Source organism: Chlorocebus sabaeus, chromosome 9 (assembly GCF_047675955.1).
Source record: "Chlorocebus sabaeus isolate Y175 chromosome 9, mChlSab1.0.hap1, whole genome shotgun sequence".
In the NCBI taxonomy this organism is placed as follows: domain Eukaryota; kingdom Metazoa; phylum Chordata; class Mammalia; order Primates; family Cercopithecidae; genus Chlorocebus; species Chlorocebus sabaeus.
Window position 1 is genome coordinate 129,468,995 of NC_132912.1, and position 27,968 is coordinate 129,496,962.

The window sequence follows — 27,968 nt, forward strand, 5'->3', positions numbered from 1 at the left end:
TGGGCGAGGATGCCGTTCTTGAGCCCCACGCGTGGCCTGGGCTTTCCTTTCCCGGCTTCTCTCTTCCTCAGATCCTGAGTCCCACAACTATTCTAGCATCAGTTTCTGCAAGCCAAGCCGGGCTGAGGTTTCTGCGACTGCTTCCTCCTGGTCTCTCTGGAAAACTCCCCTCATTCAGTACCCAAGCAAGAGGTCATCTGTCTGGAACGCACTCCCTCGGCAGCGCTGTGCCACCTCTTTTCACCCCATTTGGGTGGCCGGCACTTACCTGTGCTGTTACCTGACGCGTCCCTTCCCCCAGCACACTCGGGCAATGGGTGGGCAGGCGCTCAGCTAACACTGGTGGAATGAATGAATGAGCCACGTGCTCAGGAGGGCCCTTCCCAGGGCTTCTGCCGTTTGTTCTGCTCCGGGATTCTCCATCAGGGAGGAATCCGAGTTGGGGACCTCGCACCACCTGGCTCCGGCCTAACCCCGCGCCTTGCAAGCCGCCCGTTTCCTACCCCGCGTAGAAACCCCCCGCCCGTCCCGCCCCACCAAGGGCGCACCCCTCTCACGGTGTGAGCGCCAGCCCCGGGAGCTCCAGGAACTCAGGAGAACCCCGCGGGGGTGCCCAGGTGCGGGGCGCGGGGCTGGGTGCACGGGGACCGAGGAAGGGGCGCCCGGCGGCCGCGGGGTCCGAGCCCAGGGTCCGCGCCGAGGGCGGGCGCAGAGCCCGCTGCCGTCCCGCCTCCCGCCGGCGCTCCCGGCCTTTCCCATCCGGCCCGCGACGCTCCGCCCGCCCCGTCCCACATGACGCCGCCTCCGCCGCAAACTTTTTCCTCCCCATCCTGTCGCGGCTCGAAAGGAATGGAAAATGGCGGCCTAGACGCGGAGTTTCCTGCCCGACCCGCGGCGGCTCCGGCGGCGCCATGACGCGCTGGGTGCCCACCAAGCGCGAGGAGAAGTACGGCGTGGGTGAGCAGCGCTGCCGCCGCGCCTCTCGCCCCAAGCCCGGGCTCCGGCGGGGCGGGTGTGCCGGGAGCCTGTTGCTGCCGCCCCGAGCGGCCGACGGGCCGGGGAGAGGCGCTTCCGCCCGCGCCGCCGCCCGGCGCGCAGTGTCCAGCGCCCCCCGCCGCCCCGCGCCCCCGCAGCGTCCGCTCCAGCCCCGGGAATCCGGGTCGGGAACACGAGGGGGTGGGGTGGGAATGGGGGCGGACGCGTCCCTCCCCAGGGTGTCCCCTCCGACGCCCGCCCCTCGGGACCCCTGCAGCGGAGCCCCCTGAGCTGCTCTCTGCACGGCTGGGCCCGTCAGGGAAGCTCAGGGGTCACTGTCTCGCGGTGGCTTCTGCTGCTTGGATGAACTTGCGTCCCGCGTCCGGGCTCTGGGTGGGCGGGCTCAGGTCGGCGCGGTCAGAGCGGAGAATTCCGCCCTTTCCCGGCGGGGAGGAGCGGGCGCGACCCGGGTGGCCGGCGCCCCTTGCCCCTCGGCGGTCTCGCTGGGGACAGTGTGGGACCTTGGAGAGAAGGCGAGCGGCCAAGCGCCCCTGTGGGCCCGGACCCGGAGACCCGTCCGGGAGAGCGGGGGCCTGTTTTTGCTCCGCGGCTCTTTGTCGCTTCCAAGGGGGGATGGAAGGAGTCGGGTTGCAAGTTTACATTTCGGACCCGAGTGCGCATTCCAGAGAGGGAGGCTTTCCCTTGGGGCACAACAGACGGGTCCGTCCGCTGGGGACCCGCAGCCCGCCGCCGAGGCCTGCGGACCCCCACCTCCTCCTGACCTGTGCGCCTGGTCTCGGGACCTTGCCGTGGCTGCTCTGCTTTCTGGGGTCCGGGATCTTCCCATTTGGTTTTCGGGCTTGCTTTTCCTCGTCCTACCATCCACCGACATCCTTGATCGCCTGCCTCCTCCAGGCCAATCGGCCAGACTGGAAAGACCTTTGGTGGCCTCGCCTCCCGTAGCCCAGGCTGTGTCCTCTGAGGGCGCCGTCTCAGCAGCAGCCCCGCGCCCATTCTGTGCCTGGCCCGTGCTGCGCCTGCACTGGCAGTGACTTACCCGCCCCTCTGCTGCTGTGATTCGAATCCTCGCCCTCTGACTTTTGGGAAGTGCCCTTGTTCCTGGATCACTCTCCTTTCTGTGAACAGTTGCTTCTCTCTGCTGTTAATGACTTACAGTGGGCCCTGACCACGGAGCCAGCTGGACAGTGGTCGTGGGGACAGTGCTGGGACAGCCCTGGGTCCCACCGGGCCTGCACTTAGCTTGTTCCACATGCTGGGAGGCATGGAGGGGCCTCCTTGCTTCAAGACCATTATGGCTGAACTTCCTCCCTATCTCCCCATTTTGCAGATGAGGAAACCGAGGCTCAGATACATTCACAAAAGTGCAGGAGAGCTCGTCTGTCTGACTGCAGATTCTGTAATCTGCACCCTGTGCACCACCTAATGGCTTCAGTCTGGGGCACTTGGCACGTGCCTTCAGTCTGCATCGGAGGAGGGAGGTTTAAGGTGGAGATTCCAGCTGAGAATGCTTGGAGTGTGGCGACAGTGGGGGGTCCTCTGGGGGGTAGTGTGTAAAGGAGAGAGCTGAGGACTGACTCCCAGGGAACTAGCACTAGCACGCAGAGAGAGAGAGAGAGAGAGAGAGAGAGAGAGATAGAGATAGAGGAGGAGGTGGATAGTTGGGAGAGGCAGGAGGCTTGCAGAGGAGCAGGCATCCCATAGCCCTGGCCCTGCTGAGGAAGCAACTCAAGCGCCCATGGCAAGGGTGCAGTAATGGCCATTGGGGATGCAGTGGGGGCCATCACTGCTTCCATTCTACAGAGGCAAGGAAGAGGTGGATTGCTTGCCCGAGCTCACATCACTAGTAAGTGGTGCCTCCTGGATGTGAAGTGTGGCCGCCCCAGGTTCAGTTGCTACAGTGTCCTGTGACTGCCTGCAGATGGGCAGGCCTTCTCTTTGGGACACCACATTTTAAGAGACCTTGTTACCCTTCATCTGCCCCCAAAGAGACCTGGATGGTGTCAGTGAGGATCCTATAGCGTAGCTGGATGGTCTGGAGAAGACTGAAAAGAATGTTCATAGATGGGAGAACGGGGTCTCCTTGCTGAGGAGGAGGCTGTGGGCCAGAATGGGGCGGAGCCCTTGAGTCTCACACCTTCCAGAAGCTTCACCAGCGCTCATGGTGGTGACTTCTAACATCACACCTCTTGCTAATATTTTGGTTTTAAGAAAACTCCATGTTTGATTAAGAAAAAATACATTTAAAAAAGTTAAGAAAACACAGATAACAGTGTTGGAAAATTTTAAAAGGTGAAAAGTATCTGGGATGGTTTTGCCAGGAAATTCCAGGAAAGATGTGAAGGGCTGAAGGTAGAGGAGTGACTGACTGCTGTGCTTCCTCTCACTGAGTGCAGATGACATCTCGCTGGGTAGACGATAATGACACAGCACCACTCCGTCGGCATCCAGAGGCACTTTAACCAGAGTCCCCCATCAGGGAGGGTGGGAGAGGAGCTGAGCATGAGCGCTTTGGGGCCGTCCCAGGCTCCCCACTTGTCTGGAAGTGTGCAGTGGGAGGATTTTAGTGGTTCTCACGGAGGGTGCTGACTGGGAACGATGTAGGTGCTGGGATGTAGGGATTTATTTCCAGTAGGTGATTGGCTGTTTCCACCTAAGGGAAAATTACTGGAGGACCCCTCCACCACCCTTACCAACTCCAGCATTTTTCGGAGCTTAACAACAGTGCTGTGTTTCCCTGGAGGCGCTCTGGTGGCTCTGTGGGTGGACCACACTTCCACTTTGGCCACTTGGCCCATAAATGAATCACGAGGGGAAAGAAAATGATAAAACTCCATCTCATTTGGAAACATGAATCACAGCTTATTGTTTGCAAGTACTTGGAATCTGTTAGAAGCATTGTTTGTAAATGAGATACTTCAGTTGTTTATTTTGTAAAATTGGGAAAGGAGTAAACAGCTGATCTGGGGTTCCTTCTGCAAAGGCAGGAAATGCTGGTTCCTGCTGATTCATTCCACTGGGGGCTGCCTGTGAAATTTAAGCAGCACGTGTTTCCCCCTTGGCTTTGAGTTGGTGGGTCATGTTTATGGGCCTGGCTTATTAACAGGCGTAAACCTTGACTTGGCTGTCACACTGGCCAGGTGATCTTTTTCCTCACAGCCCAGTAGGCAGTCTTATGTCCCAATGTCAATAAAATTATCTTCCTATGGATCCTGTTCCTAAGATGAGGTGAAAAGATGCAGTATGTTCTAGAATCACATGTGAGGACCATGTGCTCACTCACATCTCAACGATGGTGTTGAAGGCAGAATAATGGTCCCCGAAAAGGTCCATGCCCTAATCCCCAGACTCTGTGAATTTGGTATGTTACATGGCAAAAGGGACTTTGCAGATGTGATTCAGGTCACCTGGAGCTGGTCGTCAGGACCATCCACATGGGCGCAGGGAACTTGGCTGTGAAAGTTATGAAACAGGCACTCAGAAGAGCCTATGTTTGGAGGCACAGTTGCTGGCCCTGAGACGTAGGGGCTCCCTTGCAAGGACCAGAGGGAGGCCTCAGGGAGCTATGGGAGGCCCCTAGCTGATGACCAGCATGGAAACCTCAGTCCTACAGTCACAAAGAATTGGATCCTGCCAACACCCTGAATGAGCTTGGAAACAGATTTCCTCCCAGGGCCTTCTGCTAAGAGCCCAGCCAGCCAATACCTTGATTTTGAGACCCTGAGCTGCTGGGCATGTGGCCTGTGGAATTGAGATGATAAATTTGTGTGTTTTTAAGCTGCTTAGGTTGTAATGTGTTATGGCAGCAGTGGAAAACTAATACAGATGATGGGAGAGAAGCTTGCAGGGGGAGGCTCTCTGTACCCTTGAGATCTGTCACTAAGTTCATTGAAGATGGTGAACCCAAGTGTGCTCTTTGGCCACTTCCAGGGTACAGCTCTCAGACGGGATGGGGCATTGGCGCTACTCTTCTTCATAATGGGCCCTGGAGCAAAGTACTCATACTTAGCCTTGGTTTTCTCATCTGTGAAGTGGAACTAAGCCTGCTTGCTGCCGAGTTGTGAGGACTCGTCCAGATGATGTTGGCAGAGAATTTAGCACTGTGTTCAAGATATGCCAAGTACTCAGTGAAGCATTGCTTTTATTAACTTTTTATTTAATAAAGCACAAAGTTTAGAAACGTAGTGACAAGTGACTTCTGTGTGCATTTAACAGGTTGCCGGAAAAATGCCTTTCTTCAAAAGTTGATTTCTTGATGGTATGTTTTACTTTCTAATGGGGTTGGAAGTCACATTTGCCCAGTGTGAGGAACCTGACTTGTACGCGTTCACATTAGCTCTGAGCGGTGATAATTGCTAAGAATTGTGTGATATCCAAATAAATTTGGGAGCGTGGGAGTTGAAAAGAGATCTCTTTCGTTATCTAGAGTAGCAAGCAAGCTGCTACTTTGGGGAAGAAAAATTAGATTTGATCATAAGTAAATAGAAATGCAGGCATTTTCATTCACTGGAGTTGCAGCAAAACCAAATCAGGGCATATTATATTTCTACAAACCTGATTTTACTTTGGAAACATAAAAAATTTAAATTTATTTCTGTGCCATTATTTGCCTAGGATACCAGACATCTGATCAGGATTGTCTTAGCGTGTGTCAGTAGTTCTGTCTCTTGTTCATTTATCACCTCTGTGGATGCAGGTAGTGAAATGGGGAGGAAGAAATAGGCTGTGTGGGTGTCCTTTGCTGGGTGTGGTGCTGGCGCCCCAGGGCCATCGCTGTAGCAAGTGCACGCTTGTACACTGTCCCCACTCTCCTTTCCTCCCTCCCTTTTCCCTTCTTCTCTGTACTTTGTATTTTCAGATGATTGCATTAAACTTTGTATTTCCAGGTAATTATAGCCAAATGTGGGTGTAAAATATAATTCAGAGAGATCATGAGTAGCCATTACTAGTTCCCCTCTAAGGTTGCGTCTTGTAAAACTGTAGTACACCATCACGACTGGGATATTGACATCGATAGTCAAGGTACAGAACATTTCCAGCACCGCAAGCACCCCTCAGTTGTCCTTATATACCTCCCTTCACGCCTTTCTCCCCTCAGATCATGGCCACCCTTTGCCTGTTCTGTGTTTTTATAATACTGTCCTTTAAAGAGTGTTTCATTAATGGAATTGCATAGGAGTTAAGCTTTCGGGATTGGCTTCTTTCACTCAGTATCTCTCTCTGGATATTCACCAGGATTTTGCTGCTTTGCTGAGTGTCGTTTCATGGTCTGGATATGCCCCAGATTAACTCTTCACCTGTTGAAGGACATCTGGGTTTGGCTGTGACAAATATAGCTGCTGTCAACATGCACATACAGGTTTTAGTGTGAACCTAAGTTTTCATTTTCTGGGATAAATGCCCAGGAGTGCAGAGGCTGAGTTGTCTGGTAGTTGGATGTTTAGCTTTTTAAGAAACTGCCAAACTTGCCTGGAGTAACTGTGCCAGTTCACATTCCCACCAGCAGCATATATGTGATTGTAGATTTCTCGGAATCCTTGCCATCATTTGTCACTGTCCTTACTGCTTGTGTAGGTGTGTAGTTGTCTTTCATTGTAGTTGGATTTTGCATTTGCCTTGGTTTCATTTGGGAGCCAGCGTGCAGCTTCCTGTGCTGCCGCAGTACAGGAGAAGGTGGCCGATCCAGAGGGTGCTGGTGGGGTCGCGGTATGCGCGGGTCCACTGAGCTGTGAAATTGTCGAGTGTGTTCAGGGGAGGACTTTGATCCAGTTTGAAGAGATATCACGGAGTGGAAGGCTCACTGGGCACATGCAGCGGTGTGGAGACCACGGTTAACACTAGGCAGTCCCTTGTCAAGATGTGTTGTCAGGATGTTCACTTTTCAAACCCTTCAGTGCATCCGGAAGGCCTTCAGGGAGGAAATGAGGAGGCGACCCCAGGAGGGGTCAGAGTTTGAGTTTTAGCCTTGACAAGGCCACTTTTCATGCATGTGACCCAGGGTGAGTGTTTGAACCTCTTCCAGTCTGGTTTCCCCGTTTTGAAGCAGCGCTGTTCAGGATGGTACTGTGGGCTTTGCCTCACTGAGGCTGGGCTGATGGGAGTTCACAGGAACTAATTAATGTACCTTAAGGCAGTTTGGAAACATTGTTATGCAAATGGATTATATTTGCCATCAGCCACTGTTCTTCAATTTGCTTTTATTGATGTCCTGGGAAGTGCTTTGGGGCTGATGTTGAAATCAGTGTGGAATTTGTGTTGACTGGAGCTACCATAACAGAGGACCACAAGACCGGGTGGCTTAACCAACAGGACTGTGTTTCTTCACATTTCTGCAGTGCTGGAGTCAAGGCGTTTTGGCAGGTGGTTTCTTCTGAGACCTCTCTCCTTGGGTTACAGACAGCTGTCTTCACCGTGTCTTCATATGGTCTTCCTTCTGTGTGTGTCAGTGTCCTCATTTCCTCTTCTTATAAGGCCGCTACGGCCAGGCTCGGTGGCTCACGCCTATAATCCCAGCACTTTGGGAGGCTGAGGTGGGCAGGTCACCTGAGGTGGGCAGGTCACCTGAGGTTAGGAGTTAGAGAGCAGCCTGGCCAATATGATGAAACCCCATCTCTACTAAAAATACAAAAAATTAGCTGGGTGTGGTGGCGGGCGCCTGTAGTCCCAGCTACTGGGGAGGCTAAGGCAGAAGAGTCCCTGTAACCTGGGAGGCAGAGGTTGCAGTGAGCCGAGATTGTGCCATTGTACTTCAGCCTGGGCAACAAGAGCGAAAGTACATCCCCCCCGCTAAAAAAAAAAACAAAAACCCGGGCACAGTGGCTCATGTCTGTAATCCCAGCACTTTGGGAGGCCAAGGTGGGCAGATCACGAGGTCAGGAGATTGAGACCATCCTGGCTAACACGGTGAAACCCTGTCTCTACTAAAAATACACAAAATTAGCCGGGCGTGGTGGCGGGCGCCTGTAGTCCCAGCTACTCGGGAGGCTGAGGCAGGAGAATGGCGTGAACCCGGGAGGTGGATCTTGCAGTGAGCCGAGGTTGTGCCACGGCACTCCAGCCTGGGTGACAGAGTAAGACTCTGTCAAAAAAAAAAAAAAAAAAAAAAAAGACACTACTCATACTGGAAAAGGACCCACCCTAAAGACCACACTTTAACTTAGTCACCTCTTTAAATTCCCTGCCTCCAAATACAGTGACACATCCAGGATGCTGAATTTCTGAGGTTAGAACACTGACATATGGATTTGGAGGGACGCAATGTAGCCCATAACGGTGTGAATTTGATAACATAAGACTTTTCATCTACAGTTTCCGGAACTCTGTCTTTAGTGGCCTTTGAATTTTTTTTTTTTTTTCTGCAAGGCTGTGGGTTCCTGGTGCTACTGGACTCCGGGGAGGTTAGGAGCTTTCTGATCGACTCTGATTTGTTTCTGTATTCAGATCTGGAAATTCTTTGTAATCAAATTAGTGACAGAACAATGCAATCAGTTGGTTGGCACCCCAACAGGAACTTCAGAGCAGTTCTTTTTAAGTGTGATCATTCTGTGAGCTTGGCTCAGTCTCTTTGAGCTCAACCTGCCTGGGCTTCAGCTGCATTTAGCATTAGGATATTCACACATCCTGCTTGGATTTATTTCCGGTTTCTTATCATTTATGTTTCTGTAGCATGAGTAGGGCAACCAGCCTCATACTGGCTCTAGAATCCCAGTTGGACAGTGATGGCAAAACCCGGGCTTTGATACTGGTGTCGCACACTTAGTGACCCAGGGCTGTCCCACACAACTCCAGGGGGCACTGTTCTTTTCCACAGCCCAGGAGGCTGGCTTCTGTCCCCCACTCACACCAATCACAGCCCTCCGTGGCCTTGGGCAGTCAGAAGAGTGCTTTAATATCAGGAGCTAATGGGGCAAGGGAGGGGGCTTGGCTTGTGAAATAAATGACACCGGGCTTCTTGATGATGACTTACAAGCTCAGTTTTGGCCTGGCACTCTGCAAGTATCCACATGCTCACATGCACGTGGGAAACTGAGTATCCACGCAGGCACTCCCCGCCTTCAAAAGGCAGATGGTTTCACCCCAGACAGATGTCTGTCAGTTTGTTAAAGTTTCATCTGGGTGCCTTGAGGAGAAAAAGGTCCTTTCTCTTGGCATATAGCATGTGCTTGTCAAAACAGCTCAGGTTAGAGGTGTAGAGATGTGTCTTTGAATATCAGCCTTGTGTTTTATTAGGCGTGTGACCTTGGGGGTTATTTACGTTAAGCCTGAGTTTCTCCTTTGTAAAAATGGTGATAACGCCAACCTCTTTGGGCCCTTCTTAGAAGAAAGAGAAAACCTAGCCCAAACCGGGCCCATGGTCTGTGCTTGATAATGTTAGTTTCTTTCATCCTTTATTGATTGCTTGGTAAGTAGAAGGTCGTGTTGCCCAGGACTGAATCTCTAGCTTAATTCAGGCTCTCCCCAGCCCTGCTGCATGGGCCCCATTGCTTCTGTAGCCCCGGCCTGTTGCAAAGTGCTGGTCAGAATTTTAATGTTAGTTCTGAGGTTAGATCAGGGACTGTAGTTCTTACTGATTGCTGGGGGGCCCTGAAGGGACAGGATGAAGGCAGATCTCTACCTCTCTCATCAGAAATGTTACCTTGAGTCTTTATCTAGTTGCAGTTGCTGTTTAGACCTATGATTTCATGCTGCATCTCCTGAGGAGTGTGATGGAAAATTTATATGCCATCTTGAGTGATTTGTTTCAGTTTTAAATTTTATTTCATTTATTTATTTTTATAGACAGGATCTTGGTCTACTGGCCAGACCGGAGTGCAGTGATGCGATCATAGCTCCCTGCAACCTTGAACTTCCAGGCTCAAGTGATCCTCCCACCCTGGCCTTCTGAGTAGCTGAGACTACAGGTCTGGCTAATTAAACAAAACTTTTTAAAAGAGGTTGGGAAAGGGTCTTTTTATGTTGCCCTGGTCTCAAACCCTTGACCAAAGTGAAAGGATTGGAGATATGAGCCACCACACCCAGGGGAGTGATTTAACTTATTGATTACACTAGGTAAACTTAGGTATATGTATGTAACAGTCATGATTTCCTTTCTGACTAAGGGTTAGTTGCTGTAACAAACAGCCCCAACATTTTGCTGGCTTCATACAATACAAGTTTGTTTTTCATTTGTGTCATAGCAGGTGGTGGGGAGGGTGAGCAGGGGCTCTGCTCTGCCCAGCCATTCAGAGACTCTGCCTCCTTTGACCCTGCCAGTGTGCCCTCCACAAGGCTCCTGGGCCCTTTGCCATTCAATCTGTAGATGGGGAAAGGAAGAGATGAGGACTGTGCATAGATTTTCTTTCTGGCCTGGGCTGTAGGTAGTACCCATCCCTTCTGCTCACATTTTCTTACCCTGACCTGAGTCTCTGGTCAGACCTGCAGCAAGTGGGGTGGGAAGTGTAATCTGACTGTGTACCTTGCAGGAAGAGGGGAATGTGGATTTGGTGGTCTCCTCCACGTGTTCCTACTGATGCTTATTTTCCATTACCAGGAAGAGTGTTAGTCTGGACTCTTCAGCTTCATTGGCGTTGAGCACAGAGGTTGTATATCCTCAGGACTTTCACCCTGAAAGTCAGTTGGCAGAACAGATGTTCATGTCCCTATAAAGATGGAAGTGATGCCAAGGACAGATGCCGCCTTTTTCCTTGGGGTGTATTTTGCTACTTACGTCCTATAGATTTCAGGATATTCTTCAGGGTGTACCAAGCCCAAGAGCCGTGCTACTTTCTCAGTGTGTTTCTTTCTTTTTTGTGGGGGACGGAGTCTTGCTCTGTTGCCCAGGCTGGAGTGTAGTGGCACAATCTTGGCTCACTGCAACCTCCACCCCTGGGTTCAAGCAATTCTCCTGCCTCAGCCTTCCAAGTATCTGGGATTACAGGTGCGTACCACCACATCCGGTAATTTTTTTGTACTTTTAGTAGAGACGGGGTTTCACCGTGTTAGCCAGTATGGTCTCGATCTCCTGACCTCGTGATCCGCCCACCTTGGCCTCCCAAAGTGCTGGGATTACAGGCGTGAGCCACCGTGCCTGGCCTCAATGTGTCCTTTTCATATCTATCTGGCTGTTCCTCTTCCCACCATCCAAAAACACATGCAAACCCCAGGCCCCTTTGCTATCTATTTAAAATTCTTTTGGCCTCAGAGGGCTGTGTAGTAAAGCTTGCTAATGAGAACTGTGTCTTTGTTTTTCAGTGTTTTTTGTGTTTATAGAATGGAATCTTTATATTCTGAAATAACACTTGTCTGAGTATGTATGCAATGAAAAAGGCTATAAAGTTAAATCAAGGAGAGCAACAGTGACTTAAAAGTTAGGCGTTGGTACACTATGGTGTGGAGTTTAGAGCACTGGATTGGGAGCCTTAATAATGGGGTCTGGTATTCCTGGGTACAGCACTTACTGCTGCCTCCTCTGCCCTCCCTGAACCCCGGGCCCCTTACTTGGAGTTAGGGCATATCTTAGCACATCTGTGCATCTCAGCTCTGCCCAGGGCAGAGAGCAGGATAGTGTGTGTGGAAGAGCTTTGAGAAGAGAAAGTACTACGCAGTGTTGGGCTATTCATGTTAAACTGTTATACAGTCAATATTAACTTCTTATAGAGAAAATATATGGTTTCTGGTGATTGTTTTAAATTGGAAAAGGACAGTGTGGCATTTTGAGTTTCACTTTCCTTAACGTTTTATAATTTTTGTTTTACTTACTAGTAGACAGATTTTCTAGTAATTGATTATGTTGTGAGTAGATGAACATCTTGCGTAAGCAGCTAGCCTGGGCTGCTGTGTAGCCTTTGTATAGAGACGAATGGTGATGAAGCCTGTATGTTTCAGCCTCAGTTAGGAACCTCTGTCCTAAGCCACAGAAAAGTTAAAGAAGATTCTGCCTCGAAATAACTCATTTCTTCCTGCCCTTCTCCTCTTCTTCCCTCATTCCTTCTGTCCTTTCTTCCTCCCCTCCTTCCTTCTTTCCTCCTTCCTTTCCTCTTATTTCCTCCCTCCCTCCTTCCTTCTCCCCATCCTTTCCTTCCTTCCCTTCTTTCTTCCTTCCTTCCTGTTTGCTTGTCAGCTCTGTTCTTAGACATTGGTATCCGCAGCTGCCCTCATGGGGTTTATAGTCTGATACAGCCAACTCTTCCATATCTGAAACTCTCGAGGCCAGTGGTGTTTCAGAATTCCAGATTGTCACAGTGCGGAGAGACAGGTGGGAGCTGTGCTTGTGGCTCCTGTGCCGGACACCCCCGAGCAGCTCTGGGCAGCACCCTGGCGTCGAGCACACTGATTCTGCCGCCACGAGCGTGTGAGTATTCACAACGCAGGGAAGCCATCTGTCATTAGCTCCTCTCCGCTCAGGCTAGACTTTTGCTATTAAATGAATTACAAACATCTCTTTGGGTTTGGGAACTTTGTGGGTATTTTGGGCTTGTGGGTAATGAACTGTCGATGTTGTATTTTTTCACAGCTAAACCAACACATTCAGGTTTTGTCTTCTCAGGGCCTGTCATTCATTCTGGTTCGCTGATCAGATGTCCTCAGACTGTGGGTGCCTGCGGCCAGCCCGGAAGCCCTTTAAAATGCCCTTCGTGGCCATTCTGGCCTCATTCCCAGATCCACTGCTGTCCAGCTGGGTGCCTGGCTGGTCCCAGGTTACAGTCTGCAATTCCCGCTCCCCTGCCTCAGCTTGACAGGGTCTGTGGCTGATCTGGGTCAGGTCCCGGGCACTGCTGGCCTCCGGACCCCTTCTGGAAGAGACATCCCTTTGTTCCATCCCGGGCTGTGGGGACAGGCTTGTGCGAGAACTGAGGGCCCAGTGAGAATGGTCTTGAATCCTTAGGGCCTGGGAGTCCTAGGTGGAAGTGGGAAGGAGGAGGAGGAGAGTAGGGAGGAGATGCCAGGACTGTGTGCACCCGGGGCCAGGTTTAAGAAGTCAGGGTTAAGGACATTAGAGGCCTGTCTCCCCCAGAGCGCAGAGAGTTGTGAGTTTTCCTGTTTTAGTTCCTTAGCCAGAACCCTCTAGAGCAGATTCTGGGGTGATGGAGCTTTGGGTATGAGTTCTTGTCAGCCAGGCGTCGTTGTTAGGAGCTTGGACCTGCAGTAGGTAGCCCCTCATCTGGACGAGAGGACTCAGCTCTGCCTATTGAGAGCTTGTGCTGCCTGCAAAGTGACCTGCTTGAGGCTCATTGCCTGGTCCCTGTGAATATTAAGTGGCATCAACACAAAGAAGGGACTTCCAGGGGAGGCTGCCGGGATTGCGAGCGTGCAGTGGGACTCCACTGATGCCTGGGATTGATTGCCAGCATGCAGCGGGGGCTCCGCTGATGCCCGGGCTTGCATATCGCTGCTGCTGCCTGCTGGTGCGTGACTGTAGCCCCCTGTGCCCGGCTGGTGTGCTTGTCTAAGGTGACGACAGTACTTTTTATTGCACAGAGTTGCTGGAGAGTTGGATGAGCTGTTCACAGAGTTGCTGGAGAGTTGGATGAGCTGTTTCATGTCAGTATAGTTTCTCAGCGCCGGCACTATTGACATTCCGGGCAGGATAATTTTTCACCCTGGGGAGCTGTCCTGTACCTTGCTGGACACTTAGCAGGTCCCCCCCTCTGCATGTTCTTCAGATGATTTGGGGATATGACTGGTATTTTAATAAGTTCTAGAATTTCCCCCACTGACATTGCCAGGATGTCTCCGACATTGCCAACTGTCCCGGGGTTAAGTGGGGCGGGATGGCCTAACTCACGGTAAACACTCAACAGCTGTTGACTGTTACTAATGATACTGTGTTATTAGCAGCAAAGTCACTTCTGTGTATTTGGGAAGAAAAGCTAGAAACCCCAACGACTTGGTTCTGGCAGAATGTGCAGGTGGGCACAAAGGATTCGGACAGGTGGGCATGGAGGATTCGGATAGGTGGGCACGGAGGATTCGGACAGGTGGGCATGGAGGATTTGGACAGGTGGGCATGGAGGATTCGGACAGGTGGGCACGGAGGATTCGGACAGGTGGGCACGGAGGATTCGGACAGGTGCGCACAAAGGATTTGGAGGAGGAGAAAGCCAAGAGGGAGTGTGGGGGCCCTTCGGCCTAGTTTCTTGGCTGTCTAAAGATCATTAGGAGCTGGCAGTGTTTCTTTCTCCTTCTGAGAGACAAACATGAGTTTCTCTTAAGGTCTGATCCCAGGAGTGATGTGCAGATTAACGGGAATTGCGTGGCTCATCCCAACATCTCCTTTAAGAAACCCCATGCAGGCCACTTAGAGACCTTCCTAAACGCAGCAGCTCAAGCGTTTGCTTCTTGGAGTTTTATTTGCTGGAATAAAGGCACTTATCAACCTCTTTTTTATTTTTCGAAAATAATAACTTATTTTCTTTAACATAATTGACTTTACTAGAGGCAAATACCGATTTAGCAGGAGGGAAATGTGATTATTTTTCTTTCAAATTGCTGTGCTTCTATTAACTTCACAAGATTTATTTTCACATCCTCCTACCATCATAAGTGTTTTCCTGCCCATTTTTCAAAGGCAGGAGTGGTCTTGTTCCTCCAGGCACCATGGCCAAGTGGCCAGATTTCTTCACATTATTCTTGGGGGTTGTTGCTTTGAGGATCAGCCCAGTGAGGCCAAGGGGAAGGGGAGGTGGGGTGTTTGCAGGAGGCCTGAGACTTAAGTGACCCCGATGATGGTCTGTACTATTTCCATACTCAGGCTCTGTGGCCATCAGCCCCTGTTGCTCTGAGGGACAAAAAGCTTTCTTATCCCAACCCAGGCTGGATGACTCCTGCCTCATCACGTGTTGCTTTCTGCAGTTCTGCGACATGCGTCCCCTCCAGTCCCCTGGGGGCAGGTGGTGTCTCCATGTCCCCTGCTAGACGGAGAGCCCTTGAGGGTGAGGGCTGAATCCTGTTGCTTTCTCTCTTCCCAGCACCTGCTGTGGTCCCTGGCACACCTTGTCGAACATTGAATGAAGGCAAAGGGAGAGATTTCATCTTAGCAAAACGTCATGAGCTGCCTGGAGAACCACAAGTTTTTCTGTTGGTGGGGATTATGTCTTGGAGGGGGCGCCACTTCCAGGACTGAGGCAGAGTCGGCTCAGATCAGGAATGCAGTGGGTGATGGGGTCAGCAGCCCCCATGGCTGTGGGAAGCACCCATCGAGGGCCCCATCCCGATTGGCTTCCTGAGCTAAGATGGGTGCCTTGTCCATGCTGGATAAATATGTGGCAGTGTCGGTGGGTTGGGCAAGTCAGTTACACGACTCTCTATGCTCGTCAGATGATTTGGGGATATCACTGGTATTTTAATACGTTCTAGAATTTCCCCCATTGACATTGCTACAAGGCCACTTTTAAAGTTCCTTCTTAATAAAATGTTCCAGTAAAACACTTTCCTAGTCCTCTTGTTGATATGTTTGCCTGCAGTGACTGGATTAGCTGGTGGAAGAATAGAAGGAAAAGTGGGTTTTTAAGGGAGATTGTGCTTGAGTCCCACTTCCAGCTCCTAGTCATTGTGGGACCCCAGTGGGGCTCCCCAGAGCCTTCGGGTCTTGATCATCTGTAAAATGAGGGTCCTGCCACCAGTCTTTTCTACTCCCAAATGCAGTGATGAAAAGCCAATGAAATAAAAATATATAATGTATATGCTAAAGTACTTTGTAATTATAAAGCTTTAAACAGCTAAAAGGAATAATAAATTCTTTTTAGAGCACAGATTGGCAGACTTTTTCTGCAGAGATCTAGAAAATAAGTACTTTAGGTTTTGCAGGCCAAAAGGCAAAATGGAGGATACTATGTTAAAAAATTAAACCTAGAACTCTCCTCTGACCCCGTGATTCTTCTTTTAGGTGCGCACCCAGAAGGAGAAACAGTTTACATAGGCTGGTCCGAGCGCAGTGGTGTTTGCAACTAGCTGATCACAACCAGTTACTGATGTTATTGTGCCTTCTCCACTCCCACTGCTTCTCTTACCTTTACAAAAGGTTCAGGCTGGGCATGGTGGCTCATACCTGTAATCCCAGCACGTTGGGAGGCCGAGGCAGGCAGATCACCTCAGGTTAGGAGTTTGAGACCAGCCTGGGCAATATGGTGAAACCCAGTCTCTACTAACAATACAAAAAAGATTAGTTGGGCGTGGTGGTTTGCACCTATAATACCAGCTACTTGGGAGGCTGAGGCAGAATCACTTGAATCTGGGAGGCGGAGGTTGCAGTGAGCCGAGATTGTGCCATTGCACTCCAGGCTGAACAGAAGAGTGAGACTCTATCTCGAAAAAAAAAAAAAAAAAAAAAAAAAGAAAAGAAATAAAAAAACAAACAAGTAGTTATTTACGTTCATAGCAGCATTATTCACAATACTTAAAAGGTAGAAACAATTCCAATGTCCATCATTGGATGAATGGATAAAGAAAATGTGGTATGTCCCTATAATGGAATATTATTCAGCCATAAAAAGGAATGAAATGCCCATCATGCTACAACATGGGTGAACCTTGAAAACATGCTAAGGGCAAGAAGCCAGTCACAGAGGGACATACATGATTCTATTAATAGGAGATGTGATTCTGTTCATATGAAATGTCCAGAATAGGCAAATCTGTGGACACAGAAAGCAGATTAGTGGTTGCCGGGGACTAGGGGAGGGTGTGATGAGGAGTGGCCTCTTAGTGGGAGTGACAGTCTGTTTGCATTACTGTAAAAGAATACTTGAGCCTGGGTAAGATTTATTTATTTATTTATTTATTTATTTATTTATTTATTTGAGATGGAGTCTCGCTGTATTCCCCAGGCTGGAGTGCAGTGGTGCAGTCTCAACTCACTGCAACCTCCACCTCCCGGGTTCACGCGATTCTCCTGCCCCAGCCTCCCGAGTAGCTGGGACTACAGGCATGCACCACCCGCCTGGATAATTTTTGTATTTTTGGTAGAGATGGGGTTTTGCCGTGTTGGCCACGCTGATCCCGAACTCCTGATCTCAAGTGATCCATGAGGCTGGGTAATTTATAAGAAAAGAGGTATAAGGCTACACGCCATAGTTCATGCCTGTGGCCCCAAAACCTTGGGAGGCCCAGGCAGACTGATCCCTTGAGCCCAGAAGTTGGAGACCAGCCTAGACAACATGACAAAACCCCATCTCTACAGAAAATTTAAAAATTACAAGGTGTGGTGGCATACACCTGTAGTCTCAGCTATTCAGGAGGCTGAGGTGGGAAGATTAGGTCCCCGGAGTCCAGGAAGTGGAGGTTGCAGAGACTGCATCACCGCTTTTCAGCCTGGGTGACAGAGTAAGACCCTGCATCCAAAAAAAAAAAGAGCTATAATTGGCTCATGTTTCTGTAGGCTGTGCAGGAATCATGGTGCTGGCATCTGCTTCTGGGGAGGCATCTGGAAATTTTCAATCATGGCAGAAGGGGAAGGGAGAGCCAGGGAATCACAGGACAAGAGCAGGGGCAAGAGAGGGGAGGAGCTGCCACACTGTGAAACAACCAGGTGTCTCATGAACTAAGTGAGCAAGAACTCGCTCCTCACCAGGAGGATGGCGCCAAGCCATTCAGGAGGGATGTGCGTGATCCAAACCCCTCCCACCAGGCCCACCTTCAACACTGGGGATCACATTTCCACAAGATATTTGGAGGGGACCGACATCTAAATGGTATCAGTGGCTTTGGAGTTTCCTTTTGCAGTGATGAAAATATTTTAGAACTAGACAGAGGTGGCGGTTGCACAGCATTAGGAATGTACTAAATATTAAACACTACTAAATTGTATACTTTAACATGGTTAATTTTCTGTTATGTTAGTTTTACCTCCTTTAAAAACAAGATGAGGACCGGGTGCGATGGCTCACGCCTGTAATTCCAGCACTTTGGGAGGCTGAGGCGGGCGGACAGCCTGACTAACATGGAGAAACCCCATCTCTACTAAAAATACAAAATTAGGCGGATGTGGCAGCACATGTCTGTAATCCCAGCTACTTGGGAGGCTGAGGCAGGAGAATCGTTTCAGCCTGGGAGGCGGAGGTTGCGTTGAGCCGAGATTGTGCCATTGCACTCCAGCCTTGGCAACAAGAACGAAACTCCATCTAAAAAAATAAAATAGAATAAAAGATGAGAACCATTCTTCGCTTATGGACAGTATAAAGCTAAGCTGTGGGCCAGATTTGGCCTGTAGGCTGTAGTTTGCAGACCCCTGGTCTAGAGTCTTAGAACCTTTTAGTTTTAGAATAATGACCATTATTTTTGTAATAATATTGTATGCTAGTTATTAAAATATTGCAAACTATATTAAAGTTAAAAGGATGTAGAAAAACTTAGGCATGGCTGGGCGTGGTGGCCCACGCCTGTAATCGCACCGCTTTGGGAGGCCATGGCAGGTGGATCACGTGAGGTCAGGAGTTCGAGACCAGCCTTGCCAACATGGTGAAACCCCATAACTACTAAAAATACAAAAATTAGCCGGGTGTGGTGGCAGGTGCCTGCAGTCCCAGGTACTCGGGAGGCTGAGGCAGGAGAATCACTTGAACCCGGGAGGTGGAAGTTGCAGTGAACCGAGATGGCACCACTGCACTTAGGCCTGGGTGACAGAGCAAGACTGTTTCAAAACAACAATAACAACAACAACAACAACAACAACAACAACAAACCTAGGCATTCTCCTTGCAATCTACCATTGAGAAAGGACTGCCATTCTCAGCATCTCCACGCGCGATGGTCCATACCCTCCCCCTCCCCACTTCATACACAGAAACCTAATCACGAGGTGATGGGATTAGGCTGTGGCGCCTTTGGGAGGTGATTAGGTCGTGAGGGCTGAGTGTCCTTCTAAAAGAGGCCCTGGAGAGCTTGTTCCTTCCGCCCTGTGAGGACACAGTGAGAAGGTGCCTTCTATGAGCCAGGAAGCAGGCCCTCCCCAGACACCAAATCCACCTGCCCCTCAGTCCTGGAATTTCCCAACCTCTAGAACTGTGGGAAATGAATTTCCGTTGTTTGTGAGCTGCCTGGTTTATGATAGTTTGATATGGCAGCCTGAACAGAGGTAGATACCACGTGTCGAGAGAAGCAGGCAGAGAAACAGGAGAACCATGGACTTTTAGAGTTGAAGGGTACCCCACCCTCCTTGATTTCTAGTTGAGGAAACGGAGGCTGTGAGTGCTGCAACTGAGCGGGGACCGTCTCTGGGGAGCCCTGTCCGGAGCCTTAAAAAAGGCAAATGGCCCTTGAAATGGCAGGATGGGGAGAGTTGAGCACAAGGTTAAAAAGCAATTTAACAGAAATCCAATTCTTCGGGATTCTTGCTTTTTCCACCATGTTGCCTCCAGAAGAACAGAAAATAAAATCTCCATTTTGCAGTCTTCGTCTGACGAGTGGTTGCCGCGGGGGCCAGGTGTGGTCAAGGGCTCTAGAACATTTGTCTGCACAGTTTCCCTCTTTGATCTCTGTGTTTTATAGACAGGCACTTAAAGGTGGGATTAACGTGGAAAGAGCCTTCAGAGTGAAGGATCTAAGTCCCTGGAAATGAAGGATTGGATGAAAGTGTTTCTTGAGGACAAAGTTTTAATAATCGTGGCATACATACTGTAGCATTAGTACCTCATTGTAAAAACTTGGTATTTTATTTACCTGCCAAAGTCTACTGCTTACCTGCACATATGTGCAACAGCTTTGTAGATTCTTTTTAAATGTGTCAGCCCATGTTTTTAAAAACTGGTTTGGAAAATTCTCACTGGGCTTCCTGCCTCTATCACTGATCTAGTCATGATTCATCTTATGGTTAGGAAAGCATCACTAGCCGGGAGAAACTGAACGGTGGTGTTGAGTCTTGTTTTCAGTTTTTATTAGTATTTCCTGTTTCATACAGCCCACATTTCTGGGCAATAAGCCTAACATACCATAGACTTACTTTGTAAAACACTTTTATTTATGCACACACACACGTACACACATAGTTAGAGCTGGGTGAAATCCTGGCAGTAACCAGGCCTGCTTCTTCATTTTATCCATCAGATCTCTTGATGCCTCCTCTTACCACTCAGGGTACTCATGTGAACATTTTTTTTTGAGACGGAGTCTTGCTCTGTCGCCGGGCTGGAGGGCAGTGGCACCATCTTGGCGCACTGCAAACTCTGCCTCCCGGGTTCAAGGAATTCTCCTGCCTCAGCCTCCTAAGTAGCTGGGATTACAGGCGCACGCCACTACGCCCAGCTAATTTTTGTGTTTTTAGTAGAGACAGAGTTTCACCGTGTTGGCCACGATGGTCTTGATCTCTTGACCTTGTGATCCACCTGCCTCGGCCTCCCAAAGTGCTGGGATTACAGGTGTGAGCCACCCCGGCCAGCCTTAATGTGAACATGTCTAAACACACACACACACATGCATTGCGGAGTGTGTGTGTGTGTGTGTGTGTGTATACGTGCGCGCATAGGTGCATCTGCAGAAATAAGTCTACAACTCCAGGCTGTAGCTGGACAATCTCCAGGATGGACTTACATCACAGTAGGGCGTGATGTGGGGTGTGCCTGCTGTGTGTGTTGGGTGGGGTTGGAGTGGGATGGGCTGAGCTGGTAACACTGAGAATCTTCGGCCTTGAGCTCCATAAACTGAACCCATGGGGGAGGTGCCTAGCTGGATGCAAACTCCTTAATTCTGTTTGACTTTGGCCCAGTTAGTTAATCGCTCTGAGCCTCAGTTTGCACATCTGTAGGGTGGGGATAAATAGTATCTGCTTCCTATGACTGGAGAAATGTTCAGCATCATGCCAGACACCTGGTAACCAACTGGTGGTTCATGGGAGTACCACCAGGGGCACCATGGAAGCCTGAAAATTGTTCCAGGTGACAGAGCCACCTAAGTGTGTTGTATTCTGTTTTTTTTTTGTTTTTGTTTTTTTAATATCCGAGAGCTGTTAAGAATCATCAGATTTCCACATAAATGACTTGATGTTTGTTCTCAGCTCAAAAGTAGGTACAAACATCAGTGTGAATTGAGATTTCCAGGAAAAGTAGACAAAAAAAAAAAAAGCTTTGAAAAACATTTTCCCGTAAGTAATTTCATATGTTTACATATCAACTTAAGGGAAAACACAACTACTTATGCTTGCAATTTTATGACTGTATCATTTAATAAACATTCTGTGCCAGAGGAGGTTACGGGTTGAGTCCCCCGAAAAGACAGGTTGAAGTCCTAACCCTTAGTGCCTCGGAGTGTGACTGTACTTGGAAATGGGATCATCGCAGATGTAATTTGTTAAGATGTGATCACACCAGATTAGGGTGGGCGTTTAATCCAATATGCCTGTTGTCCTTGTTAAGAAGAGGAGGGACTCACGAGCACTCAGCCAAGTGAGGATGGAGGCAGAAATGGGCATTACATGGCCACAAGCCAAGGAGTGTCCAGGAGCCGCTAGGGCTCCCTGGAACTGGAAGAGGCAAGGAAGAAATCTCCCCCAGAGGGTTTGGAGGGCGCATGGCTCTGCAGGCACCTTAATTTCTAACATCTGGCCTCTGGAACTGTGAGAGAATAAGTATCTTTGGTACTTTGTGTGGCAGCCCCAGGAAACTGACACTGAGGTAGAAATGCAGTTGAGACACAGGGGAAAAGGTATTTCTGGGGGTGGACGATTGAGAAGGAGAGACTTGTGGGCTTTTAGTGCCCACCCCAGACCGTTGGTGCCCCGCATCTTGTCTTATCTTCAGGCAATGAGGAAAGAAGGCTCAGAACAATTGTGCACTGGTGTGTTTTGCATCGTCTTTTTAGAGGAAAACTGCCTGGAGAGTGCGGTGGTGACTACCGTGCCGGATGTGTGACCATGTTAGCAGATTTCGGTCTCTGATCTGCTTTTTCTTTGGATTCGGTGTGAATGTTGTTGACCAGAACTGGAGGCGAACAGGAGAGAATTAACTGTCTTCCCTCCAGAGGGACTAGGTACTGAAATGTGCTTTCCGGATCCCCCTGGTGCAGTGAACTTTGGAGTTAGAGGATGAGCTGATGATCTCTTCCTTTCTTTCCAAAGAGGATGTCCGTGAGTTACGGTCTTCATTGTTTTTTTTTTTGAGACGGGGTCTCACTCTTTCGCTCAGGCTGGAGTGCAGTGGTGCCATCTCAGCTCACTGCAGCTTCCGCCTCCTGGGTTCAAGGGATTCTCCTGCCTCAGCCTCCCAAGTAGCTGGGATAACAGGCGCCCACCACCACACCTGGCTAATTTTTGTATTTTTAGTAGAGATGAGGTTTCATCGTGTTGGTCATGCTGGTCTCAAACTCCTGACCTCAGGTGATCTGCCTGCCTCGGCCTCCTAAAGTGCTGGGACTACAGGTGTGAACCCCCGCACCTGGCCTGTCTTCATTCTTTCACGTGTTCATTTATCGGACATCCAGCCAGAGCTGCCCATGTGGTGACACCCTTCCTAGGCGTTAAGGACTCAGTGAAGAACAACATCAGCTTGGCGTCTGCCCTCAGGTTGCTGTGGCTGCCTAGCAGGAAAGAGTTGGGGCCAGGCAGTTACCATGCTTGGCGGAGAGGTGAGTGCTCTCAGGGAAGACACCTGCTGTGCAGGTGAGGGGCACCTACCCAGGTGCCACTTGGTCTGCGAATGCCAGCGAGGGGTATATTGTTTCTAGAATCTGATGGACATACTGAAGATACTCAGGGGAAGAGGGGCTAGGTGTTCTCAGCAGTGGGAACAGCATGTCCAAGCCTCGTGTGGCTCGTTGGAGAAGCTGAAAAAATAGAACATGCAGAGTGAAGGCGTTCAGCAGAATGAGAATAAGCCGTTAGTGAGAGAAAGGACTCGGAGCCTCCCAGGTTGAATGAGGGCCTGGAGGAACAGCAGGAGCACATGGAACCCATCTCCCTGGGCTCTTGCCGTGGGCCAGGGTTCAGCATGATGAACTGCTGAGAGCTGTGTCCCCGGCTGGTGTCCATGTGTCCCAGGCCCTGCCCCCAGGGACTTCAGTGGAACCTGCAGCTTGTAAATTTGCCCAGTATTCTTAAGCCTCCAGCTTAAGATGTAGTCATACTAGATTAGGGTGGGTCTTTAATCCAGTATGCCTGGTGTCCTTGTTTAAGAAGAGGAGGGACACATGAGAGCTCAGCTGTGTACTGAGAGCTGTGTCCTCAGCTGGTGTCCATGTGTCTCAGGCCCTGCCCTCAAGGGCCTCAGTGGACCCTGCAGTCTGACTTGTAAATTTGCCCAGTATTCTTAAGCCTCCAGCTTAAGGCGTGGTCATACTGGATTAGGGTGGGCCTTTAATCCAATATGCGTGATGTGATGTCCTTGTTAAGAAGAGGAAGAGGAGGGACACATGAGAACTCAGCCATTCGGGCTGGAGGCAGAAGTGGGCGTTACATGACCACAGGCCAAGGAGTGTCCATGAGCCTCTAGGGCAATTTACCACCCAATTTACCAGAAACTAAAGAGAAATGGACTTCCTTTCCTCTTCTTCTCTATTTCTAAGCATTATTTTGCACAATCACCCTATAGCTACTGTTGCCCTGACCCAGGAGGGTTGATCTATTGAGTCTAGAGTGGTATTACAGTTAAGTGTTTAATGAGGTCACTTTCAGAGGCTTGGTGGGAGGGCTTTAATCTCTTGAGCATTTTCACATGTCTCATTTGACGAGGGCCTCTCTGTCCAGAAAGACTGTAGGGCAGAGCCAGAGCTTCCAGCCGTGTTTAGATCCATCAGGTACAGGTGAAATTCCATGGAAGCTTTTTTGCATTGGAATTGATTCTGCAATCCAGTATCAGGTCCTCTCGTGGGCTACATTCCACTGACCTGGAATCCCAGAGGGTTAAGAGATGGTTTGCAGTCGGACTGCTCTGGGGATGAACCCTTTGCTAGTTGTAATTTTAGGAATTTACCTCACCCTCTGTGCTTTGGTGTACTCAACCTGTAAACTGGGGAGAAAAGCAATTGCTGCCCCTTGGTGTTTTCATGAGGATTCAGTGTTGACACCCAGGAGATGTTATCATTTATTGGACTTTGCTCCCTAATCTAGTAGAGAAATGGACCACAGGGTGACAGTTGGGAGGATGGAGCTGCAAAGTGTTTGCTGTTGACCAGAGAAGGGGCCTGGGGCTCAGTAAGCCTGGTGGAGTCTCTGGGAAGCTTCACCAAGGAGGGTCCTGGCGAGCCTTGGAGGACGCCGAGGATGTGGAGGGAAGCAGCGGGAGACTGGCAGACTGGGAGGAGCCTGAGGGAGGTGCTACCTGGGCTTCAGCTTCAGATGCATGGGAGAGAGGTTGAGTCAGGGCCAGGAGTGCTCAGGCCAGCTTAACAGGTAGGACTTTTGTTCTGAGAACCTCAGGATGGAGGGACCATTGGGGGAGGGGCAGGGGAAGCAGGCGGGAGGGCAGTTCATGGCACAGTTGTAAGTTCACGAATCAGTTGCATGATTTAAAAACAAAGTAATTGAGGTGAGAGTCACATAATATGTAGCTAACCATTATCAAGAACAATTCAGTGGCATTTAGAAGGTCACAGTGTTGTGCAGCCACTGCCACTGTGTAGTCCGAAACATTTCTGTCGCTCCAAAAGAAAGCCATATACCCATTTAGCAGTTCCTTCTTTTTTTTTTTTCTCTTCCTCCAGCTCCTGGCCGCCACCAAACTTTGTTTTGTGTCTCTGGATTTATCTGTCCTGGATAGTTCATAAAAATGCAGATCCCACAGCGTGTGGCCCTTGTGTCTGCCTTCGTCCATTTAGCACGTGCATCCACACTGTAGCATAGATCGCTGCTTTGTTCCTTTCTGTGGTGGAATAGCATTCTGCTGTATGAGTAGACCACGATTTGTCTATTCCCCTCGTGATGGACATGTGGGCTCTTTCCACCTTTTGGTTCTTGTGACTGGCGCTGCTGGGAGCACTCATGTCCACGTGTGTGTTCGAGCAGGGGCTCGGTTCTTTTGGACCTGGGAGTGGAATTGCAGGGTCATGTGGTGCTTTCGTGTTTCATTTAGTTGCATGGTCCTTGGACACAGCAGCAAAAGCTTGCTGGACTTCCCTGGCCCAGGCCTGCAGCACGTGCTTCACCCCCTTACCTCCCTGAGCCTTCCCTGTGACCGTCGGGGTGGGGAACAGGTGCCCTTCCCTGGGTGGGTGGCATGGGCGCCGGTGGTCCTCTTGGCCACTTTGCTGTTCTGTCTCCTTAGAGGGGGTGCAGCACCTCCTCCTGCATTTCCAGGGCTGGCCCTCTCCAGCCTTGGGAGACTGGAGATTCTGATTCTGTGGTTCAAGGCCTCGCATGGGCAAGGCCTGGCCTGGGGTCACTGGCCTCGCGCGCAGGAGTCTGGGCCAAGGCAAGGTTTTGCCAAGGTTGGCATCTAAGACATGTAGAGACAAAGCTGCCTCTGCTGCCCCGATTGCATTAGCCATGGCAGAGAAGTATGGGCATCAGCACAAGGACCCGGGGCCCAGACCGTGGTTTTCGCTAGGTGAGTACCCCCTACCGGGTTTTTGGCTATTTGGATATCAGGTGGCTTCTGACAGGTTTTAAGATGCTTGACCTGAGGACATGAAACGGGAGCTGATAGAGGACCGACTCCCTGTCTCATCATCACATCCTGCAAGGGCCCATCTCCCCTGCCCATGGGCAGTGCCAGCGTCAGATTCCCTGCGTCGAGGACGGGGGCCACAGGAAGCCAGTTTGTTTTGGAGTTGGGAATTCTCTCGGGCTAGTTGCTGCACGCCCACCGAGCCAGGTCTCTGACCCAGGAGGGATGGAGCATCTTGGAAATAAGATCTGGGCAGTATAATCCCAGAGGATGGTGGGTGGGAGAGTCGACAGTGTGTTTTCACTGCAAAAGCCTCTCATGAGCTCAGACTTGGAGAGACGTGGATGGAAGCCAGAGAGAGGAGCCCGGACGGGATACTTTCACTTTCTTGAAAATTAAAATGAACACCATTCCAGGCTGTCCTGGGGGAGCGTTTGCACGCTGTGTGGCTGTGAGGTTTGGAGGGGTGAAGACACCAGGATGCATGGCTCATCCTTCCCTGTGTGGAAGTCTGTCTTGGAGCAGTGGGTGGGACCTGGTCTGGTGGCACCGGGGGAAGCGAGGCCCAGAAGTGCAGGTTCAGGAGCCCGAGCTGAGCTGAGCACAGTGAACGCCAACAGTGTGTTTTTACTGGAAGCCTCTCATGGGCCCAGACTTGGAGAGGTATGGATAGAAACCAAAGAGAGAATCCCCCACCGGCGTTGGAGTCAGGGGCCTCATCTGTTGAATGGGCGGTCGACTTTCTAGGAGTTTTCCAGCTCCACTTTCCCGTGTATTTCAGGGAAGCCAGTCTGAAGCGGGAGGTGGTGCGGCACAGAATATATGCAGTCAGGCTCTGGAGTACGGCCTTCCTGTCACTTCCAGGAACCAATGTGTCTTCATCTATCGACTGAGGATACACGCGGCCCCAGTCCTCCCTGGGCTTTGGGAGGACGCAGAGTCACTGGAAAGTGCTTAATCTTGTGCCTGGTGCAGAGTACCTGGCATTATTATTAGCCCAGCCAGCACACACTCAGTCTCCCCTTCCAGAGGTTACTCAGAAAGGTAACAAAGAATTGTCAGGTAGTAAAAAGGCGTGAAGTCTTTTGTTAACAGGAATAAAAGTGGGCCGCTGAGACAGTTCGTAGAATATTGATGGAGACGCTGATGACTCCAGAGATCCCACGTGTTGGATATGTGGATTCTGGAAGGTTGATGACAGTCAAAGCTGCACGCCAGAATCAGTATTCAGAGCGTTTGATTATCTGAGCCCACAGGCCTAGCTCTGAAGGAACCTCCTCCAGGCTAAATGTGAAGTTTAAAATTAGGGACTTGGATCAGCTGATGCCTGCAAAATAGCAGAGAAGGGCTTTCAAAGCCATGCTGGGGCGGGGTGTGTTGGCATGTGCCTAGTCTCAGCTGTGCCGAAGGCTGAGGCAGGACTATTATGAGTTCAAGCCCAGCCTGAGCAAAATAGCAAGACCCTTGTCTCCAAAAAAACAGAACAAACAAAAAACCTGCCCTCTCGGGAAGACCTAGAGATTGCTTTTGACTAAACCCAGTCAACAGGCTGATAGGATTTCTAGAAAAGTAAAATTAGCACCATTCCAGGCTGTCCTGGAGGAAGATTTGAACGCTGCAGCTGTGAGGTTCGGAGAGGCGAAGACACCTGTATGGGACTCTGTCCTGGAGCAGTGGGTGGGACCTGGTCTGGTGGTGCCAGGGGAAACAAGGCCCAGCAGTGCAGGTTCCGGAGCCCGTGTTGAGCCAAGCACAGGAGGCCCTTTGTGGTAGGTAAGGGGCGGATCGTCCCTGGAGTACCACGGCCCTCGCTGGTGGAGGTGGGTGCACTGGGCTACTGGCTGATGCACAGGCGACTGCAGAATATCTTCGAGTCTCTCTCCCCTTGACATTTGGTTAAATTACTGCCAGACTTGGGGGAACTTTCCCTCACCGCAGGTGCCCAGAGTTGAGATCAGGCCGAGATCCGGGCCCTGTGTCACCGTCCCCTCCTGGCCAGCTCCTCCCCTCCTGCTCTGGGGTCTCTCGTATATGTGTCCTTCAGTCCTTTTTCCATAGGTTGGCCTGGATATATGTGGAGGAGTCTGAGGCATTTTTGAGCTTGTGGAGGAGGACCAGGAGGACCTTGGCTTTGGAGGACTGGACAAGCAGAAGGCCCGGGGCCGGGGCCTTGATGTGGGGACCTTCCTCTGGGAGGCCGCCCAGTGTGGCAGGGCTTCCCACAATCAGGACAGAGTCTGTGGAGGTGTTGAGATTTGCAGCTCTTGCGGGTGTGTTGAGGTGAAAGTGCAACTTTATTTTGGGGGAAACAGATGTTTCTGATCAAAATGTTTAATGTTTGTGCTGCATGGTAGATGCCTGCAGCTGCAGCCACTCCCAGTGGACACCTTTCGTTGGGTGAAGCTGTTCCTGTAGGTGCCAAGATGAGAAATGATACCGTCTGTCCTTAAGGATTTAACTTTTGCCACTGTC

General features: G+C 50.3%; 1 protein-coding gene across 3 annotated transcripts in view; it reads left to right on the plus strand.

The window, feature by feature from the left end:
- Positions 1-800: 800 nt before the first annotated feature.
- The window catches only part of DOCK1 (dedicator of cytokinesis 1), a 545,325-nt gene continuing 518,157 nt past the window's right edge, over positions 801-27,968 (plus strand). For 2 of the 3 annotated variants that reach the window (XM_007964409.3, XM_007964410.3), the window contains exon 1: positions 802-957. In XM_007964409.3, the coding sequence (XP_007962600.2) occupies positions 912-957 (46 nt within the window). In that variant the 5' untranslated portion in view covers positions 802-911. Of the gene's footprint in view, positions 958-27,968 lie in introns of all 3 variants that reach the window. The other variant, XM_038009711.2, reaches the window with a different exon arrangement.